This window comes from Capra hircus, chromosome 25 (assembly GCF_001704415.2).
Source record: "Capra hircus breed San Clemente chromosome 25, ASM170441v1, whole genome shotgun sequence".
Taxonomy (NCBI): Eukaryota; Metazoa; Chordata; class Mammalia; order Artiodactyla; family Bovidae; genus Capra; species Capra hircus.
The window spans coordinates 2221970-2243855 of NC_030832.1; the positions used below are offsets into that span (position 1 = coordinate 2221970).

At 53.2% G+C, this 21886-nt stretch overlaps 1 protein-coding gene across 2 annotated transcripts in view; it reads left to right on the forward strand.

Moving 5' to 3' along the window:
* FLYWCH1 (FLYWCH-type zinc finger 1) overlaps positions 526–21886 on the forward strand; it is a 28018-nt gene continuing 6657 nt past the window's right edge. Inside the window, exons 1-7 of one of the 2 annotated variants that reach the window (XM_018040155.1) lie at positions 526–751; positions 3569–3681; positions 15565–15996; positions 16248–16706; positions 17636–18079; positions 18238–18501; positions 21231–21494. In XM_018040155.1, coding sequence (XP_017895644.1) covers positions 15663–15996; positions 16248–16706; positions 17636–18079; positions 18238–18501; positions 21231–21494 — 1765 coding nt within the window. In that variant the 5' untranslated portion in view covers positions 526–751; positions 3569–3681; positions 15565–15662. The remainder of the gene's footprint in view (positions 752–3568; positions 3682–15564; positions 15997–16247; positions 16707–17635; positions 18080–18237; positions 18502–21230; positions 21495–21886) is intronic. The other variant, XM_018040156.1, reaches the window with a different exon arrangement.

Sequence of the window (21886 nt, forward strand, 5' to 3'; positions counted from 1 at the left end):
TCCTACTGTAAGAGATTTCTCATCTCTCCATTTAATTATTTACATCACTATCGATCATGGATTCTTGTTTTACTCAGTTATAATCTGTTATTATCATTATTTAGCTTGAATCAAATTGGCCCAACTTTGAGGTTAGTCATTTTAACCTGTCAGTGAAGTGCAGAAGAAATCTCTTTCCGCAGCCTAAGAAAAGTGACGGGCCTAAGGATGCACTTCAATGATCGCTTCCGCTCAATTAGCGCAGAATCAAATCCTTGAGTCTCAAGGCCCCCCAGCTCTCTCTGAGCGTCACCGCACCGACCTCCAGTCCAAGTCTCAGGTCTGAGCGACTCTCGGTCCGCGGGCGCCGCTGCCCAATCCTGGGCTTGCCCCGCCTCCCCGCGCCGATTGGCCAGGCCGCCAGCCGCCGCGCACTGAAGACCCGGAGAAGCGGAGTTTGTCCGAAGAATGGAGCCCCGCGGCCCTGCTGCGCATGCTCGCGAGGAACCCGCGAGTGCGCTCCTAGAGGCTGGCTCTCGGCGGGGCGGCTCGCGCTCCCTACGGCCAGCGGGGCGGAGCGCGCGACACGGGGCTCGTTCCCGAAAGGGCAGGTGGGGGCGGGGGGTGGACACCCGGGTTGCGGTGGCCGGAGGGGCCTGGGCCGCGAGGTCGACGCCTGTGGCTGCAGCGGCCCGAGGCCAGAGGACCCGCCGCGCGGCTCGGTCTCCGGAGAGGGAGGGCCCCGCTGTTGTCGCCGCCCGGCCGGTGCCCGGTGAGGACGGGCCCCAGCGGATCGGGGAGGGTCTCGGGTCCCTCGGCGTGGTTGCGCCCCCAGCCGGGCTCTCCCGGGGGTCCCCAGGGCTGCTGATGCTGGGGAATGGGGTGTCCTTGGACTCTACGTCCCTCTATCAGGCCGCCTCCTTGTCCTTCACCTGCGATTCGCAGCCTCCTTTCTCCTCCCCCGCAACCCACCAGACCCCCGGGACTGAGCCCCGACACCCCAAGTCAGGGAGCCCCACATGGGCTTGCCTTTCCTTGATCGTGTCCGCCCCACCCAGTACTGCCCCCGCCCTGGCATCCACCCGAGCCCCATCCTGACTTTGCAGCTCCGGAGGTCCAGTGACCTTGCACTTTTTGCTGTTGTTACACCTGCTTCCACTACTGAATATATAGATTGCCTGTTGGTGCTTTCAAACTTTTTAGACTCAACCTATAGTGAGAAATATATCTGACATGCCTGTAAATGCCTATTACTGAGAGAGAAGTTTAAAGGGAGATTCTTACCCCAACCTCACATGACGCAGCCAGATCTACTCTACGTGCGTTCTAATTCTATCCTATCTTGTTCTAGTCTGTTCTCTTCTTTCCATTTTTTAAAAAAAGACTATTGCTAACCCATTAAACTGATTTCAGTACCTAATGAGTCTGACCAGTCTGAAGCCCTTGCTTCAACCACCACAGGGGTCCAAAAGAGCCTGACACAACTGAGCACACACACGCACACACACACACACACACACACACACACACACTTTCGCTTCCATTACCCATTGCGTTTGGAGGATGCTGAACTCCAGTAACAGATAATCAATCACGTGTAAACTTCAGTTCCAAAGAAAGGGTATATTTTTTATCATTTTGACTTTAATGCTTTTCCAGGCCAAAATCATTTCTAGGACTTAGTTCAGTTCAGGCAGTTTTACCTTGTTCCTCTCCCAAAAGCTCCTAGATGGACTTGGGGAAGCTGGAGGCTAGGTTGTGGACGGTTTATAATGGAGATGGACAACACTGTGGCTGGAGAAGGAAATTATTCGAACTGAGCTTTAGGAAGTCAGTACTTCATAGGGAGAATCTGGATGCTGGGCAGAAAGGCAGTTGAGATGGTGGGGGGACTTCCTGGTGGCTGAATGGCTAAGACTCTGCTCCCAGTTCAGGGGGCCTGGGTTCCATCTCTCGTTAGGGAACTAGATCCTGCATGCCACAACTGAGTTTCCAGACCCAGAACCTCAGGTCCTTGCAGCCAAATTAAAAAAACCAACAAACAAAAGGCAGAATGTCCCCGGTAATCCAGAGGCTAAGACTGTGCTTCCAGTGCAGGAGGCCACGGTTTGATCCCTGGTCAGGGAACTAGGTGGTGGAAGAATCTGCCTGCCGATGCAGGAGTCTCAGTCTCCATCCCCGGCTCAGGATGATCCCCTGCAGAAGGAAATGGCAGTATTCTTGCCTGGGAAATCCCGTGGACACAGGAGCATGGCGGGCTACAGTCCGTGGGGTCACGAAAGAGTTGGGCACGACTGAGCACGCACCCCAGGGAACTAGACCCCCCACCCTCAACTGAGAGTCCACACACCACAAGGAGAAGACCACCAGTGCTGGGATGACGACCAGAGAGCCCTCGCACTGCAACCAAGACCTGGCCCCTCCAGACGCATGCAGAAGTATTGTTTTAAAAAGGGAGGTGGTGGGAGAGGAAGCCCCAAGGTGATGTGGGGTGGGAGGGCGTGGAAGATGGTGTGACCCAGTGTCCTGGGACGTGAGGACAAGTCAGGCCTGATACGGGAAGCGTGGAAACCGCCACGGTTGTGATCTACAGGGGTTAGGAGATTTGGGGCCAGGAGTCCGATTAGCTGAAATCTCCCTTTCTGTGCTCTCTGCCTCTAAACTGCTTTGGAGCAGTGGTCCTCCGGGGACATTCAGCAAACCTGGGTTGTCAGGATTTGAGGGATGCAACTGGCATCTCCCAGGTGGTGGTGGTGGTGAAGAACCACTGCCTGCCAATGCAGGAGACTCAAGAGATTCAGATTCGATCCCTGGGTTGGGAAGATCCCCTGGAGGAGGAAATGGCAAACCACCCCAGTATTCTCGCTTGCGAATTCCATGGACAGAGGAGCCTGGTGGGCTAGAGTCCATGGGGTCGCAAAGAGTTGGGCATGACTGAGCACATGGTGGCATCTCGCAGGCAGAGGCCAGCGATGCTGCTGAACAGCCTTCATTCCACAGGATAGGCCCATGACAAAGAATTATCTGGTGCCAAAGGCCAGCCATCCTGAGGTTGAGAAGCCCTGCTTTGGAACAGAGTCCTTAATCTTTGGGGGGATCACTGCTACCTTCCTCTCTCCCAGCATTAATGCCCATGTGCACACTTGGATACCACATACAGATCATGTGATCTGTATCACAGGATCTGTATCACAGGAGGGCCCGTGAGCCAATCAGTATGCACATCCTAGTGGGGCGCGGGCAGCTTTTAGAATCATCCAGGACGTTTTTCAAATGTCAGGACCTTTGCACCTCCCCTTTCTATCATTCGGATCCCCTCCTGGGCCTGAACAATGTTCTCCCTGTTCTTATGTGATATTTGTTGTTCAGTCATTCAGTCATGTCCGACTCTGTGACCCCCAAAGAGTGCAGCATGCCAGGCTTCCTGTCCTTCACCATCTCCTTGAGTTTGCTCAGACTCATGTCCATTGAGTCAGTGGTGCCATCCAACTGTCTCATCCTCTGTCACCCCCTTCTTTTATGTGATGACTCAGAGTTTATGGGAGAATTTCATGTACAGTATCTCATTCACCACTTTTCCTGTTTCCAGGTGAAATTAGTCCAGAGAAGTGATGGGATTTGCCCCTGGTCTCCCACCCAGCAAGCCAGCGCTGACGATGGGTGTTGGTGGACCGTGAAGGTGGTTCTTACTTGTCTATGAAGGTAATTCTCTTGCTCCTCCATCAGCAGCTGAGCGGGGATCTTAGGGCTTGGACCTACTGGTATTTAAAAACAGTTTGCATGTAATATTATGTGTCTCTTGGGTGTTGGGTTTACCAGAGCAGGCAAGCTGAGTATTGCACTCAAATTTGCTCTGTGCTTGATGTGGGAGGGCAGGAAAAGAGCATCAGAGAGCGATTAACCGTAGACTGTGAGGTTCTCGCACTTTCCATTCACATCTGCCTGACTTAAAAATACTCCAGTCACTCTATACTGAGTGAAAATAAAATATTATAAAACAAACACATTAAGGCCCAAGTATTTACCTCCAAACAGTGATCATCCAAAAAAAAGAAAGCAATTTAAATCCACTTAGAACAAATATACAAATGTAATGCAAATAGAAGTTTCATAAAATAATGCTTACTTTTATTACATGCAGTGCAGGTTAGTTATTTCCTATGCGATTTTTTAAAGTGCTGACTGGGGACTTGTCTGGTGGTCCAGTGGCTAAGATCTGCACTTCTTGTGCAGGGGGCCCAGGTTCAATCTCTGGTCAGGGAACTAGGCCCCACGTTCTGCAGCTAAAGATCTCACATGCCGTGGTGAAGACTAAAGATCCCAAGTGCCACAACTAAAACCTGGCACAGCCAAACAAAATAGTAACATAAATTTAAGAAAACAAATAAATAAAATTGCAGACTGGAGCCCACAGATTATAATACCAATGACCAGGGAGATTTGAAAAGCAGAGGCTTAAGACCAAAACAGAGGAAATAAAACTCTTTCATGCAGATATAAAATGAACGCATATTCAAGCTTTTGCTTAACCCATTAATCCAGGAACCAGTAAGATCTTATAACCAGTTTGCAAGGGAATCCAAAGAAGATTCTAGAAGACTGTAGGTCAGGAGTATTGACATGAACGCGTACATGGAGGAAAACCTGGAGAAATGGCTTACTTATCTGTAATGTACATGGTGAGAAAGCAAGAATGGGTCTACAGGCGAGAACTATTTCGCCTTGTTCTGTTACCTGTGCAGAGTTACAAAAGCAGCTCAGAGACAACAAAAGGCTAGAATGGGGTAACCTGAAAGGCTGTGCTCCAGACAAAGCCCAGTTTTCCACTGATGCACAAATTTCCGCTACAGCCTCATAATTTCAACGAAAGATCGTTTTTGCATGAAATGGAGGTGGTCCTGTCAGACGGGGTGGGAGGGCTGATCGTTTACACAGGTGTGGCACATTTGCTAATTCACCTTGTAGGCCTTCTTGAGTTTGCTTTGCTGAAAGTCTCTGTAAGGAACCTCAGTTTGGACTTTTAAAAGTCTGGTATATGTTATCCCAAGGTACTGAAGCCATGCCCAACAAGCTTTCTCCCCCAGATTTCATCTGTACTACTTAAAAATTTGGGCATATTCCACTCGAGGTCCCCAAAATACCTTAAGTGTCTGAGACCTGTTAGATTGTTATTAAAGGATCATTTTAACAAGATGGAATCATGAGTCTCCCATTGATGTGAAAATAAACATTAACGATTCTGTTTAACACACTAATGAAGGAACCTGTACGTTGTGACAGATGAAATAACGTGTGAGAAACACTTCACGTGATGTCCTGCACAAAGGAAACGTCAGATCCTTCTCAGGGTGGCCACGGATCTTCCGGCCACCGAACCTCAAGGGCATCTAGTCCAGTTCAGTTCAGTCGCTCAGTCATGTCCAACTCTTTGCGACCACATGAATCACAGTACGCCAGGCCTCCCTGTCCATCACCAACTCCCAGAGTTCACTCAGACTCACGTCCATCGAGTCCGTGATGCCATCCAGCCATCTCATCCTCTGTCGTCCCCTTCTCCTCCTGCCCCCAATCCCTCCTAGCATCAGAGTCTTTTCCAATGAGTCAGCTCTTCGCATGAGGTGGCCAAAGTACTGGAGTTTCAGCTTTAGCATCATTCCTTCCAAAGAAATCCCAGGGCTGATTTCCTTCAGAATGGACTGGTTGGATCTCCTTGCAGTCCAAGGGACTCTCAATAGTCTTCTCCAACACCACAGTTCAAAAGCATCAATTCTTCGGCGCTCAGCCTTCTTCACAGTCCAACTCTCACATCCATACATGACCACGGGAAAAAACCATAGCCTTGACTAGACGGACCTTAGTCGGCAAAGTAATGTCTCTGCTTTTGAATATGCTATCTAGGTTGGTCATAACTTTTCTTCCAAGGAGTAGGCGTCTTTTAATTTCATGGCTGCAGTCACCATCTGCAGTGATTTTGGAGCCCAGAAAAATAAAGTCTGACACTGTTTCCACTGTTTCTCCATCTATTTCCCATGAAGTGATGGGACCAGATGCCATGATCTTCGTTTTCTGAATATTGAGCTTTAAGCCAACTTTTTCACTCTCCTCTTTCACTTTCATCAAGAGGCTTTTTAGCTCCTCTTCACTTTCTGCCATAAGGGTGGTGTCATCTGCATATCTGAGGTTATTGAGATTTCTCCCGGCAATCTTGATTCCAGCTTGTGCTTCTTCCAGCCCAGCGTTTCTCATGATGTACTCTGCATATTTAAGTTAAATAAGCAGGGTGACAATATACAACCTTGACATACTCCTTTTCCTGTTTGGAACCAGTCTGTTGTTCCATGTCCAGTTCTAACTGTTGCTTCCTGACCTGCATACAGATTTCTCAAGAGACAGGTTAGGTGGTCTGGTATTCCCATCTCTTTCAGAATTTTCCACAGTTTATTGTGATCCACACAGTCAAAGGCTTTGGCATAGTCAATAAAGCAGAAATAGATGTTTTTCTGAAACTCTCTTGCTTTTTTGATGATCCAGCAGATATTGGCAATTTGATCTCTGGTTCCTCTGCCTTTTCTAAAACCAGCTTGAACATCAGGAAGTTCACGGTTCACGTATTGCTGAAGCCTGGCTTGGAGAATTTTGAGTATGTAAAATTTTGAACGTCTAGTCCAGTGTTTCACAAAGCTGAGTCCGTGATCCACCAGGACCAAAGCCTCAAGGGGTACTTGTTAAAACTCCAGATTCTTGAATTTGATTCTAGATTCACTCTCACATATTGGATGGGAAATCTAGGCATCTGAATTTTTTTTTTAAAAGCAGTGAAAGGTTTATTGCAGGGCCAAGCAAGGAGAAGGAAATGGCCACCCACTCCAGTATTCTTGCTTGGAGAATTCCATGGACAGAGGGGCCTAGCGGCTACAGTCCATGGGGTCACAAAGAGTCAGACATGACTGAGCGACTAACATTACATAAACAAGGAGAATGGATGGCTCATGGTCAGAAACCGCCCCCAACCTCTTGATGACTTTCAGGCGAAGTCTCTATAGGCAAAATTTGGGGTGGAGGCTGCAGGGTGCGTGACTTTCTTCTAATTGGCTGGTGGGGAGGTAACCAGGCAGAGCTCCAGGAATCTCCACCCCCAAGCATCTGCATTTTTATCAAGTGCTCCGATAAAAAGTAAATTTAAAGTATCAAATACCCCAAGTATTGCATACACAAATAATTGACATACAAGCTTTGTGAAAACTGAACTTAACGTCACTATACGGGTGCACCCTTTCTGCGCTGTTTTTTTAAACACCGCTCTTCGGCAGGGTTTCTCAGCCTCAACCTTGCTGCTGTTTTAGACCAGATCCTTCCTCCTGGGGGTGGTGGGGGCTTCCTGAGATCTGAGCTGCATCCTCAGCCCCCACCCACGGAGGCCAGGAGCCTGTCCTGCACCCTATTTGTGACAGCTAGAAATGTCTCCTGACCTTGCCACGTGTTACCTGGAGGGCAGAGCACCCTGACTGGGGACCACCGGCCTTAACCTTACTCCGTCGTCAATACCTGTCAATACCTATGGGTCAGAATCCTCAACTTAAAAAGAACCGTTTTTAACTTATTTTAGGAGTATAAGCCCAGAAAACAGACACAGGAGGTTCGCACGCTGGCTGTGCTTTAGCAGCTCAGCTTCCCTGATCACAGAAACCTAAAAGTGAGCCTCAGTTTCCTCCTCTGTGAGTGAAAGAAAGTGAAAGTGAAAGTCACTCAGTCATGTCTGACTCTGTGACCCCCATGGACTGTAGCCCCCCAGGCTCCTCTGTCCATGGGATTCTCCAGGCGAGAATCCTGGAGTGGGTAGCCGTTCCCTTCTCCAGGGGATCACTCCCAGCCCAGGTCTACCACATTGCAGGCAGATTCTTTCCTGCTGAGCCACCAGTGAATGAAAGAACAGCAGGCCTAATGGAGGCAGGTATTTGGGAGATAAAATGAAATATCCTATGCAGAGCCCTCGCCTAGCCCCAGGCACCTCAATGGCATTTGGCGACTATGAGGCATGTAACCACAGTCCGTCGGATTCCTGAAGCACGTATGGTCGGAACCCACCTGGGAAAACAGTACTGTAAGGTTTCACTGGGAGTTGCGTCGCTCTCCCTGCTGGTGAAAGCTGAGAAGCTAAACCGGAAATGGCTTAGCAGCAGTGCAGCAGCTGGGGGTGGGGGCACTGAGCAGATAGCGCTGGGGCAGCCACGCCAGGCAGGTCGCCTCTCCCCGAAGCTCCTTGATCCCCGCCCCACCCTCCAGACCCCCACGGTGGCTCCTGGTGGCCAGATCAGCTGGAAGCCACAGTGTGTTAGATGCTCAGTCGTGTCTGACTCTCTGTGACCCCATGGACTGTAGCCAGGCAGAAATATTGGAGTGGGTTGCCATTCCCTTCTCCAAGCCACAGTACTAAACCATAAAATAGATGGTATGTAGGGCCAATCATACAGCTCTGAAGACCTGGCTGTCACTACCCATGTGGTCCTGGGCCACTCGCTTCAGGCCCGAGCCTCAGTTTCCCCAGAAGCAGAGGGGGCAATGGTGCAGAGAGATCAATGGGTCCCCGCACTTGAGGTACCCGTGATGTCATAGGATGTTTGTTCTTGGCTCAGGTCCCAGCTCGAGGACCAGCCTTGTGGCTCTGGGTTGGAGTGTCCCCTTGGTATCCCCTCCTCTCCTCCACCCTACTCCCTTCTCTCTTCTTGCTTCCACCCAGAAGGCCTGTGGCTCACTTATTTTCTCTGTCAACTTCCACTGTGTCTATAGGTTTGAAACTTAGGTTTTCAAAATCCTTTTATTTTGAGTTAATATTAGACTCTTTAAAAAAATGCAAAAAAAAAAAAAAAAAAAAGAATTCCCCTGTGCTCATCACCCAGTCTCCCTGAATATCAGTGTCTTACCAAACATGTGGTGATCGAGTCCGGGAAATCCACACTGGTCCCATACCATTAACCTGAACTCTTGACCTTATGCTCATTTCACCAGCTCGGCCCCTAACATCCTTTGTTCTCAAATCCCGTTTTGCATCTTGTTCTTGTGTCTCCTCCAGTGACAGGTCCTCAGTCTTTCTTTCTCCGTGATTACCTTGACCCTGTGACACGTCCTGGTCAGTTGTTTAGAATGTCCCTCCAAGTGACTTGTCTGGGGGCGCTCATTCGGGGCAGGAACATTGCCAGAGATGACGCTGTGTCCTCCTTGGTGTGACTTGTCAAGGAGGTCATGGTGCTGGTGTGTCTTATTACCAATGAAGCTGGCCTTGAGCACTTAAAGGCTGTGTGTGCGCGATTTCTCCACTGTCGAGTCATTATCTCTCCCTTTGTGCTTAATACGTGTCTTGGGGGAAGTCTTTGAGGCTCTGCAAGGCCCACAGCGGAGACCACAGGATTCTTGATTTTCACTTGTTTCTCTGCCCCATGATCTCTATTCCTCTTTATCTTCTTTTATGATACATCTTGCAGAGGAATGGAATCCCTGCTTTTCCTGAGAGATATGGAGTTAAAGAAAACAATTACCAAGCAAGGAGGTGCAGCTTATCTTTAAAGTGTGTGATATTTCCCCACTGTAAAGAGCTCACGCACATTGTAAACAAAGTTGAGAAAACAGAAGAAATTTAATGGAAAAAAATTAATCGCTTTTCTTACAAGTTTTAACGTTGTGAGGTATTTCCTACCAGTGATAGTTTTTTTTTTAAGTCACAGATACATAAATTAGTCAATAAATAACAAATGTGACCAGACTTGAGATGAGCCAGAAGAAATGAAGTGTACTGAGGTCTAGAGGCAGTGTCACCATCCAAGGAGTATTTTGGTCTTTTTTTAAAACAACAACAACAGCTTAGAAATTGTAATCTTTGCTGAATTTGTTCACTGGATTTCGCTTTCTACCTAATATATTTTGTAAATACAAACTTTTTTTGGGACGTCTTCCTGAATTATTTGTCCAACGTGGAAAAACTCCCAAATTCTAGTTCTATAAACACTGTGTGCATGCTAAGTCCCTTCAGTTGCGTCTGACCCTTTTCGACGCCATGGACCGTAGCCTGCCAGGCTCCTCTGTCCTTGGATTCTCTAGGCAAGAATACTGGAGTGGGTTGCCATGCCCTTCTCCAGGGGGTCTTCCCCACCCAGGAATTTAACCGGTATCTCTTCATGTCTGTCTCCGGCATATTGGCAGGTGGGTTCTTTATCACTGGCGCCCCCTGTGGTACATCTAATTCTACCAAGGATGCTGTACTTTCAAGGAGCAACATCACCCTCTTGTGGCTCTATTTTGGTATTGCGCTGAGGACTTGGATTTGTGTTCATGTTCGGGGCCTGGTTATACAACATAATACTTTGGTTCTTTAGGGGAGATCCATCTGGTCTGCAGGTGGGGGCCTCCCACTCTATAAAGAGGAATAAAACAACAAACATGTTGAACACATGTATGTGCAACAGAAAGTTAAACGTATATTAAAGACACTAATACAAGAATAGAAACAAGTGCATTTGAGTGGCAGAATTGAGGGTAATTTATCAGTGTTACATTCTCAACATTTAAAAGTGTTTTCAATAAAGTTTTTACAATATGATATTAACAACTTACAAAATATCTTAATATATAGTCCATGCCCACTTTTGTGAAGAAATCAAGCCCAAGAGTGAGAAGCCTGTTTATGGTGAAGACTGTTTTTTATCAAAGTGACCCTGGGGACTCGAGTCATACCTATAATGATTTGTTTTTTGGCAGCACTGCTTGGCTTTCAGGCTCTTAGTTCCAAGACCAGGGAGTGAACCTGAATCCATGACCGTGAAAGCACTGAGTCCTGGTCCAGGGAATTCTCTATAAGGATTTTTTTTAAACAACTTTATTGAGATATGGTTTGCATAGCACACAGTTCCCCCATCTAAAGTGTAGAATTCAGTGTTTTTAGTGTATTCACAGTCAACTTTATAACATTTTCATTCCCTCAAGAAGAAACCCTTAGCATCACTCCTGAATCTCCCCCTCCTTCCTGTCTGACCCCCATCAACCACAAATCTAATTTCCGTCCCTAGTAGACATCTCATGCAAATGGGTTCATACCACGTGCTAACTTTAGTGTCTGGGATCTTTCGCTGAGCATACTGTCTTCAAGGCTCATACACATGGTAACATGTATCAGAACCTCATTCCTTTTGTTCTGTTGTCTAGTTGCTCAGTCGTGTCTGACTCTTCTGCGACCCCAGGGACTCTAGCCCATGAGGCTTCTCTGTCCATGGGGTTTTCCAGGCAAGGTGGGTTGCCATTTCCTTCTCCAGGGGATCTTCCCAACCCAGGGATTGAACCTGTGTCTTCTGCTTGGCAGGTGGATTTTTTTTTTTTTTTTTTTTTTTTTAACCACTGAGCCATAGGCAAGCCCTCATTCATTTTTAAGGCTGAATAAATTCCATTGCATGGATAGACCACATACAAGCCAGACCAGGTGTTTGGGAGAGAAGCATGGATTTTGGATTAACCCAGCAGGTGCCGATGCTGCACTCAGGCCAGAGAGGAAGATGGCGGTCTGAAGAGTCAGGGGGCAGGTGCTAGATGGCCTGGCAGAGAAGGAAGGGGTGTGAACTGTTCCAGAAAGTCTAACTGTTGAGGGAAGGAGGGGTTTTGTGAGCTTCTGTTTTAGGATTTAGGAGACATGAGAAGCTTAGGCATCTTTGACTCAAAGGACATGAGTTTGAGCAAAATCTGGGAGATGATGAAGGATAGAGAAGCCTGGCGTGCTGCAGTCCACAGGGTCACAAAGAGTCGGACACGACTGAACAACAACGAGAAGCTAAGGCCGGAGAACTCTAAATGCAGAGACCCAGAGGAGGCAAAGAGGCTTGGGGACCAGGGAAAGCAGATCATTCAGATGGAGAAAGGGCCCTGGTGTGGGGGTACCAAGGAAACTGGACTGGATACTTCGTCCTCCAAATCAGGATAAAATCTGTATGCTCTCTTTATCCAGACAGTGATGAGTCATTAGAGCTTAAGAAGCATTCCTCCTCAATGGATGAACTGTGAAACAGAAATTGTAAAATTCAGAATCACAGAGGAATAACTTTCATCAGAAATGTGCATTGTGTGGAGAACCTCATTCATCAGTATGATAGATGGAGCGTTACTATGTATAGTTTGCTATAGTTGTGGGGTTTTTAAAATAATTTTATTTGCATGTGTGGTAAAATAAACATAAAAATTTACTACTTTAACCACTTTTAAGTGACAGTTCAGTGTCACTTAGTTGTTCAGTCACATAGTTGTTCAATCATCACCACTGCCCATCTCCAGAAATTTTTCATCTTCCCAAACTGAAACAGTCCCCATGAGTGCCTGAGCAGTCGTGTCTGACTATGACATAGCCCACCAGGCTCCTCTGTCCATGGGATTCTCTGGGCAAGGATGCTGGAGTGGGTTGTTGAACCCACATCTCCTCTCCCGTGTCTCCTGCACTGCAGGCGGGTTCTTTACCAGGGATGCCCAAAATGGTCCCCATTAAACACCAAGTCCCCAGTCCTCCTCCCCACCAGCCCCTGTCAACTGCTGTTGGACTTTCTGTCTCTATGAATTTGACTAGCTGCATCATGTAAGTGGAATCATAGAGCATTTGTCCTTTTGTGTTTGGCTTATTTCATATTACAGATGCTTAAAATGCACAGTTCTCATTTGATATCCTTTATACTCAATATTTTGTTCCTCTCACTGAGTTACCAGTCTTTCAAATGTGAGCATCTGAGGGATTTAAAATTTGTGTTGGATGACACTTAGAGTTCAAGAGTTCAAAAGCACTTTGATATTGGATATTCCATATCCATTAGTATTATTCCATCTATCAAAAAGTCAAAACTGACTATGTTCAGTTGCTTGCCAAGAGTGTCAGTTACTACTGCATAACAAATGAGCCCTGATCTTACTGGCTTAAACTAACTGTAGTCTATTATTGATCAGGGTTCCATGGGGTGCCTGGGCCACTTTTCCCTGGCTCTTTCTTGTGGTTACACACAACTGGAGGGTCACTGAACTTGACAGTGGAAATGGTCTCCCTCCAGACCTGGCAGTGCCTCCATCCCCTGTGTGTAGCCCCTCATATAGCTTCCTTCCCTGGCAGTCTCAGGGCCCCTGTCTCAGAGGGTGACCCCCCACAGCAAGCTTCTGCCATGCTCTATTGGCTACAGCAAGTGACCAGTCCAGGCTGGAGACCAGTTCAGGTTCAAGACCACATTGCAGAGGGCCCTGCATACTTTATGGGAGGGTTTGTGGTCATTAAACAGTCTACACTTTAAGGCACTTTAGTGGCTGAGAATGGGAACCCTCAATCAAATCTAAATTGCAGCCTGTTGCAAGGACCCAAGCCTTTCCACAGCCTGTGGTCAGTCACAGTTGGAGGTCTTTTGTTGCACTGGAATTTGTTCCATATCCTTTGAGGTACATGCACACGCTTAGTCGCTCAGTCATGTATCATTCTTTGCAACCCCAAGGCCTGCAGCCTGCCAGGCTCCTTTTGTCCATGGGGATTCTCCAGGCAAGAATACTGGAGTGGGTATATTTTAAGCTTTGTAAACAGAAGCTTCAGTTGAGAGAATTACACTGCCTCGGGGTGCCCGTGACTGTGGGTGAAGTTCCACCGGAATGTGGGGGTTCTGTGTCGGAAGGCTTTGGCCTCTGATCGCATGAGACTGAGGTCAGGGTCCTTGCTGCCTCCACTGCGGACCGAGCGCAGGGTCCCATAGGAATGTGTGTGCTGGGTGGGCAATGACCGCAACATTTTGGCGGCCTGAGCTGCCTGAACGGCCTGTGGAAGGGAGGGCTGGCTCCCTGCGGTCTTTCGCCATGTCGTGGGAAGGACGCTGGGTCGATACCGCGTTCCTCAGCCCCTCAACCCCCGGCGCTCAAGCCGCGGAGGCGGGCATCCGGCGGACGGACGTGCGCCGGGGCCAATCAGCGCGCGGGGACGGGGCGGTAAAGGGGGCGGGGCTGCTCTAGGAAGCCTTTCCCTCCAGAGCGGCCGCGCGCGCGCGGAGGCGCCTCCGCTGCCCCGCCTCGGCCATCACACGTGTCCCCGGGTCCCCAGGGCCGCCGCGCCCGCCTGAGGGGCGGGGTGGGCCGCACAGGGGCCGCGGGGGTTGGAGGATGACACTAGAGGAAGGATCTGGCCGGGGAATCCGTCAGGCGTCCCCTTACCAGTTTCCTAGGTTTCCTTGAGTCCCCGCCCGTCAGGACAGGGCTTTGCTCCTGCCCTCGATGGCCTTGGCTCTGCCTCCTCGGGGACTCAGGAGCGCCGCGCGTGGTCTGATAGACCTTGGGGAGCTGCATGTGGGCCCCAGACCAGGAAACGCCACGCGGCAGGAATGGAGGACCCGGGGTGACAGCTCACAGATGGGGAAGCCGAAAGGCTGAGGTCCGATTCTGGGCTGTTACTGAGAGGTGGGAAAGGGCCAGACATGCATCCCACCCAATCCTCCGAGAAGATAAAGCAGTCACTAACGCCCCCATACCGATGCCCCAGGGCCGGGGTTTCCAGGCCAACCCTGCCCCTGCCAGCCATCCTTTCTGTTTCTCCAGACCAGCAGCCAGGGAGCCCTCAGTGACCACGGCTCCTCTGGACACCTCCACAGCCCTGTCCCCACTCAACTGGGGCAGCGCCATCACCAGCTCAGACAGAAGTCGCTGCCCTCGTGGGGCCCTGGCATCCCCTAGCCCTGGGCGGCCCGGGCCTCTGGCCTGGGATGGGGACTGGATCTGTTTGTGAATCCAGAGTCCGGCCTCCCAGGGCCAGGCTCCCCTCTGGGGCCTGCAGAGTGCCCTGGGGGCCCAGCCCCCGCTCCTGGTGACACAGACAGAGTGTCGGGGTGAAGGGCAGGGGCCTTCTGGGAGGGTCGGTGACCTGAGCTCACATCCCCCAAGTGCTTTTCCCCGATGCCCGTTGCTCAGGGAGACCGGCTCCCGTCATCCTGGACCAGGTAGCCCAGGCGCAGTGCGGGGCGGGCCTTGGGCCAGCTCGACCGGACCCGCAGCTATGCTCCATGGCCGTGTGCCTCCGTGGTCTCATCTGTAACCTGGGGCGATGAGAACAACTTCCATAACATGGAGTGAAGGTTAAATGGGACAAACCCGTGGAAGCACTCGACCCCGAGCTCAGCAACTGTGGGCCTGGATTCCTAGTAGCTCACAACTGTCAGTACCTTGGTCACCCCAGCAGCCCCTGGAGAGCCCTGTTTCTGGCCCATTTTACAGTTGGGGAGTGAGGTTTGGCTGGGGAAGGTGATGGTCCCAAGGCTGCCAAGACAGCAGACATGCCGGCCCGGGTTCTCCAGCTCCATTCAGGTCCTTCCCCAAGGTGGGAGCGGGCGTGGGGGGCCCAGGGCAGCCCCACCTGCCCTATCCTCCAGCCCAGATTCCTCTTGAACCCTGGCCCAAGGGCCCCTCCACTGATGGGATTTTTTTTCCCATGTGAGATCTTAGTTCCCCAACCAGGGATCAAACGTATGTCTCCTGCATTAGAAGCCCAGAGTCTTATCCACTGGACTGCCAGGGATGTCCCCGCTGATGGGATTTTGTCTCCTCCCTTAGGACAGAGCCCCTGGACTGCCAGGTTCCTTGCAGGGAGGTGGAGGACAAATCCTACTGAGACCTGAGCGTGGCCTGGGGGCCCGGCCGCCCATCCCAAAATGCCCCTGCCCGAGCCCAGCGAGCAGGAGGGCGAGAGTGTGAAGGCAGGCCAGGAGCCCTCCCCTGAGCCCCCTGAGCCAGGCACAGATGTCGTCCTCGAATCCCCCGTGAAGCCCATGGAGTTCTCTGAACTGGTCCTCCTGGCGGCCTCCACTGAGAGCGGCGATGGAGTGGACACCCAGCCTGAAGAAGTGCACTGCGTCCTCACCCTGGAGATGGCTGACCCCGATACCTTGGCCGGCACTCCCCAGATCCTGCCAGTAGAGGAACAGTGTGCGGTGGTCCAGCCAAGGCCCCAGACCCAGGCACTGAAACCCAGCAAGCCAAACATTGGTGAGTTCCAAGCCAGCTGCCCCCAACCAGCCACTTTGTGGCCCTGCGTGCTCAGACTTGGGCTTTTCCAGCAGGGTGGCCTTGGCCATCCCTTCCCTGCTCTGAGCAGGGCCTCCCTGACCTTGTCCCAGGCTGGTGTGGCGAGGGCAGGAAAGTGTCCCTGGGCGCCCCAGCCCGTGTTCCCGTCCACACCCCTGGCCGCAAGCCTTGCTCCAGGTCAGCTGACCTGCCCCCCGCCTTGTCTTCTGCAGTCACCCAGCCCCTGGAGTTCCTGAGGACCCCGTTTGGGGGCCGCCTGCTGGTGCTGGAGTCCTTCCTGTACAAGCAGGAGAAGGCCGTGGGGGACAAGGTGTACTGGAAGTGCCGCGAGCACACTGAGCTGGGCTGTCGGGGCCGGGCCATCACCCGTGGCTCGCGGGCCACGATCATGCGGGGCCACTGCCACCCACCCGACGAGGAGGGCCTGGAGGCCCGGCGCCAGAGACAGAAGCGGCCCGGCCCGGCCCTGCCCGAGGGCTTGGCGGGTTCCCAGGGCCCTGGCAGTGGGGTGGAGGAGCCCCTGGAGGGGGCGGGCCCGTGGCTGTGCCCTGTGGAGCCAGAGCCGACCCCAGGCCCGGTGCTGAGCTACCTGGCCCCCGAGGAGGACGAGGGGCTCCGAGCCCTGGCGCTGCTGAGATTGCCCCCGAAGAAACGCTCGACGCTGGGGAGCAGTAAGTGCCCCCCACCCTGGCCTTACCCTTGAGCAGGCGGGAACCATGCCCCTCTCCTCTGCCCAAAGACACACCCGGGTCCTTTGTGGCTTCTTAACACACTCAAAGTCAAAAAACGATTTTAAAAATATAAAGGTGTCCCAATAATCATTAAGCCCGTGGGGGTAGAAGCAGTGCTCATGGACCGGGCGGCCCAGGTCCTCCTGGAGCTTCCTGAGGCACAAACCAGAGGTTTGTGGGCCCCACGGAGTGCTGGCAACCTTTGAAGTTTGGGGAGGTGGGCCTAGTGGGAGACGTCAGCTTCGTGGCCCGGGTTCAAGGTCCGGCCCCACCTCACGTGCCTGGCAGCCTTAGTGAAGTTCTGCAGGTTCACAAGATAGGCTGTGGTCTCTCTGTGAGGGGCCTGGGCACTGATGGGTGGGAAATGCCAGCCCCAGTCCAGCGTGTGCTGTCGCTGAGTCACTGCTAGATGGAGTCTTTGCAGAGGTTTTCATTCTTCATCTGTTTGTTGGCTTTCGTTTTGTTTTTGCAGAGGTTTTATTAGCAGTCACTAGGGAGGTGGGCTTGGTCCCTGAGGCCGTGGGCCTCCTAACCTGCGAAGGATTGAAGAGTTCAGGGATTTAAGGGGCTGGGCGCAGGGTGTGTGCCTCTCAGGTGTGTCTTCTGGTCCCATTTTATTTTATGGAGTGTGCCTGTGTTGCTCAAAAACTAGATCCAATTTTCAAACAAACTCTGAGCCAAAGTATGGCCGGGAGTGACACGTCAGAGCTGGCTCGGCCCTCCCCACCAGCCCCGCCCCGAGACCACCCCCACTGGCCACCAGTTGAGGGGCATGGCCTCTGGCTCGCTGGGCAGGCGGTCTGTAGGGGCACACCTGGAGCCCCCACGGCCGGTGCCCACCCAGCCCCCCACCCCGCTTCCTCCCCCAGGAGGGCCCCCGCCCCTGGAGTTCCTGCGGACCTGCTATGGGGGCAGCTTCCTGGTGCACCAGTCCTTCCTGTACAAGCGGGAGAAGGCCGTGGGGGACAAGGTGTATTGGACGTGCCGCGACCACACGCAGCACGGCTGCCGCAGCCGCGCCATCACCCAGGGCCGGCGGGTGACGGTGATGCGGGGCCACTGCCACGCGCCCGACCTGGAAGGCCTGAAGGCCCGGCGGCAGCAGGAGCGGGCCATGGCGGCAGTTCGGGCCCAGCCGGGCGGACCCGGGGGCCCAGAGGACAAGCCGCTCCAAGGCGTGGATAGCCTGCTCTACCGCAGAGGGCCCGGGCCCCTGACTCTCACCAGGCCCCGGCCCAGGAAGCGCCCGATGGCCAACGACGAGGACCTCCCGGCTGAGCCCCAGGGCGAGGAGGACAAGGACGAGGACCCAGGTGAGTCCACACCTGCTGGACCGGACCTCCCTCCAGTCTTGCTCCCCAAGGTCCCAGGAGGCGTGGGGCAGGGCAACACCAGGCCCAACCTGGCCCCCGGCCCCCCCAGGTCCTGTCCCAGGTTCCCCCCACCCACCCATGCTCCCATCTCTCCCCAGGAGGCCCCGAGTTCCTGAGGACCCCTCTGGGCGGCAGCTTCCTGGTGTACGAGTCCTTCCTCTACCGGCGGGAGAAGGCGGCCGGGGAGAAGGTGTACTGGACGTGCCGGGACCAGGCCCGCATGGGCTGCCGCAGCCGCGCCATCACCCAGGGCCGGCGGGTGACGGTGATGCGAGGGCACTGCCACCCGCCCGACCTAGGGGGCCTGGAGGCGCTGCGGCAGCGGGAGAAACGCCCTGGCACAGCCCAGCAAGGAAGCCCAGGTTGGTTAGACAGATGGGGTGGGGGGGTGGGGGCAGCCTCAGTGGACAGGCAGGAGACCCAGACTGCCCACTGTGCCCTCTTGACCTCCAGCAAGCATCTTCCTGTCCTTACTGGAGACTTCTGGAATGTTGCAGCTCCCTCCTGGCTCCTCCCCTCCCTGTCCTCCCCACGGCCGCCCCCCCCACCTCATCCCCTTCTTCTCCCTCCTGCCCAGACCAGCCCAGAACCTCTGCACACCAGATCAACCCGGGCTCCCTTTGCTCCTTCTCGTCTTTTCCTTTCTTGTTTCGCACATATAGGATTTATGGCAGTGGTGGTGGTTTAGTCGCCAAGTCGTGTCTGACTCTTGCAACCCCATGGACTGTAGTCCGCCAGCCTCCTCTGTCCATGGGATTCTCCAGGCAAGGATACCAGAGTGGATTGCCATTTCCTTCTCCAGGGGATCTTTCCGATCTGGGAATCAAACCTGGGTCTTCTGCATTGTAGGCAGATTCTTTACCAGCTGAGCTACAAGGGAAAACTACAATAGGATTTACAGAGGAAGCTGATTACACAGGGCAGTTTGTCATTTTTCCAGGGGAGGTGGCTGACACTGCGAAAAGTAACGAGCATTGAGGGCTGAAGGTGACACGGTCCTGTGATTGCTTTGCTCTCCCCCAGAACCTGCCATTGTCCCTCAGGGCTGCTCAATGAGGGTCCTGGGCCCTCCTCCCAACTTCGACGGCCCCACAGGGCCTGTGTCTGACCCTTGCGAGGCCACAGTAACTCACATATTAACGTCTTGCCAAGAGCAGCCCTGGCCTGGCCCTCTGCTCGCTGGGGCTCTCTGCTCAGGTCCATCCATGACTCCACCTGCTTCTCCTCTGGGCTTCCCAATCCCAGACTTTTCTGAGTCACCTTTAGAGCCTGGCTGGCCCTAAAATTCTCTCAAACTCGAGACCTCTGATTCCTTCTTTTTTCTTCCCGACTCCTTTTGTCCCATTTCCTTGTAACTTCTGTGTACCTGGAGATGGTCTCACCCCTTGCTGTCCTCACCCTCAACTCCCATCCTGAGTAACCGCCCAGCCCCTTTGTTCTTTCCCTCTTCTCTGAAGCCTGCCTCCTTCCACCGTTTCAGCTGGTCTTTTATCCCCTCGTTGCCTGTTGACCTCCGACCAGCAGTTCCCCCCGCGCTGCCCCCTCCTCTCAACGCAGCTGCTGTACTTTTGTTCTATAAACCGTCCCAGCCGAGTGGGACCAGGCTGTTTGTGGCTCCTTCTCGGTGGCCGTCTGGTCTCTGTGCTCGGGACTGATCCTCCGCATGTGGAGGGGTCTTTGCTTGAAGGTGTAAGGTAGTGTCTCTGCCTCTGGGGTGCGTTGCTGTGCTGGGGGCACTCGGGGCCATTTCAGGCCAGAAACTCGTGTCCTTCACTCATAGAAATTTCCTCATGTTCCATGATGTTCAACTCCCCATTTTTCACACACTTCTTTGATTTTGCTTTCCAGTCCTTCAATTTACTTTCTAACTTTCACTCTCGTATTTGAGCTCCTTTTTGACCCATCATCCCAGAGCACAAAGCCCACCCCACCCCCACCCAGACCCTGGCAGTGGCCTTGATGTCTCTGCGTGCCTTTTCTCTGTGGGTTTCTTTGGTCCCTGCCTTTTGGGGTAAAGCTTGCCTCTCTCCCCCCCCCCCTTTTTTTTGTCAACAGGTGAAGTTTTCCAAGCAGGTATATGCCATTCACTTCCATTTTCTGTCGATCACACAGTTGTATAAAGCAGCACAAACGGAAGGAGAATGGTTTCTTTTTGCGGGGGGAGGGGGGGCATGCTACACAGCTTGCAGAATCTTAGTTCCCCGACCAGGAATTGAACCCCTGCCCCCAGCAGTGAAAGTCAGGAGTCCTAAGCACTGGACCTCCAGGGAATTCCTGGTAATGATTGTTGTATACACTTTAAATTGTTTTACATGGTCTCATATGAGATACTTGGTGTAAGAATCTTGACTTTTTGATTGTGGAAGACGTGAGAATCTTTGATCATGTGTCCAGTGGTTCTTGCCTGTCTGCCAGGTTGAAGGTGAGACCCACACGCTCTGTATATGGGCACCAACCTGGTGATGGGAGAGACCCCAGACCTAAGCGCCCAGCCTGGCTGCTGGATCCAGGGACTCGGGCAGGGAAACAGGGTGGGCTGCAGACTTCCTCCTCCTCTCCCCACGCCCCACACTCTTGCTCCCCAAGACGGGCACCTGTCTCATTGCCCTTCAGGCACGCAGCGTGCCCTGGGCTCAGCCGCTGGACTCTGCCTGTTCTGAGAGTGGCCCCCGCAGGCTGGGCGAGCCCTTGCTTTGCTAGCTCTGACCAGGTGCCCCTCTGCCCAGCCTCTAACCTGCGTCCGCATCTCTGCCCTCTCCTCCCCTCCCCTCCTTGCATCTCCAGTTTGTGCCCTGTGCCTTTTTCGTTTTCATTGAGTGCAGAGAGAGCAGAAGCATGCCCCCCATCCCATACCTCCCCTCCAGCCATGCACCACCCCCACTGACGGCTGCCACCCGGCCCCCCCACCCCCCGCTCCTGACAGACCCCCCCAACCCCCTCCCCTGCATGGTTCCCATGTCTGGACGGCAGGAAGGGAGTTCTTGAATCAGAACCTCGGAATCAGAACCTCCTGGGTCCCCCTCTCAACACCTCGGAACAGCAGCCCACCCTCCCTGCCTCCCTCCCCTGAAGCCATCCCATCTCTCCCCAGGAGGCCCCGAGTTCCTGAGGACCCCTCTGGGCGGCAGCTTCCTGGTGTACGAGTCCTTCCTCTACCGGCGGGAGAAGGCGGCCGGGGAGAAGGTGTACTGGACGTGCCGGGACCAGGCCCGCATGGGCTGCCGCAGCCGCGCCATCACCCAGGGCCCGCGGGTCATGGTGATGCGCAGACACTGCCACCCGCCCGACTTGGGGGGCCTGGAGGCGCTGCGGCAGCGGGACCAGCTCCCCACCCCGGCCCAGAGGGAAGGCTCAGGTGCTGGCGAGGGAGGCAGGTGGGGGCTGGGCCTGGTCTCCCTGGGGACAGCCCAGGGCGCGGACTGGAGGGAGCCTGGTGGGACAGTCCTCCTGTGGCCCAGGGGGGTGGGTTTGTCCCCCTGGGTGGTGAGCTCCCGGGGGGAGAGGCCCCACACTCCCGCGCTGGTCCTGGCGGGGCTGGGGTCTCAGGGGAAGACCCCCTCGGACGGCTGGAGAAGGGCAGGAGTGATTCCAGGAGCTGCGGGAAATGCTCCCAGACCTGGGGGACCCTCTGTCTGCCCTCTCCCCACCCCCCCTTCCAGCCACCCCAACCCCAACATGTCATGAGCTTTCCGTTCAGAGTCTTAAAATGTATCCTGAGGGAGAATTTGACTAGTCACCAGCTGGCCG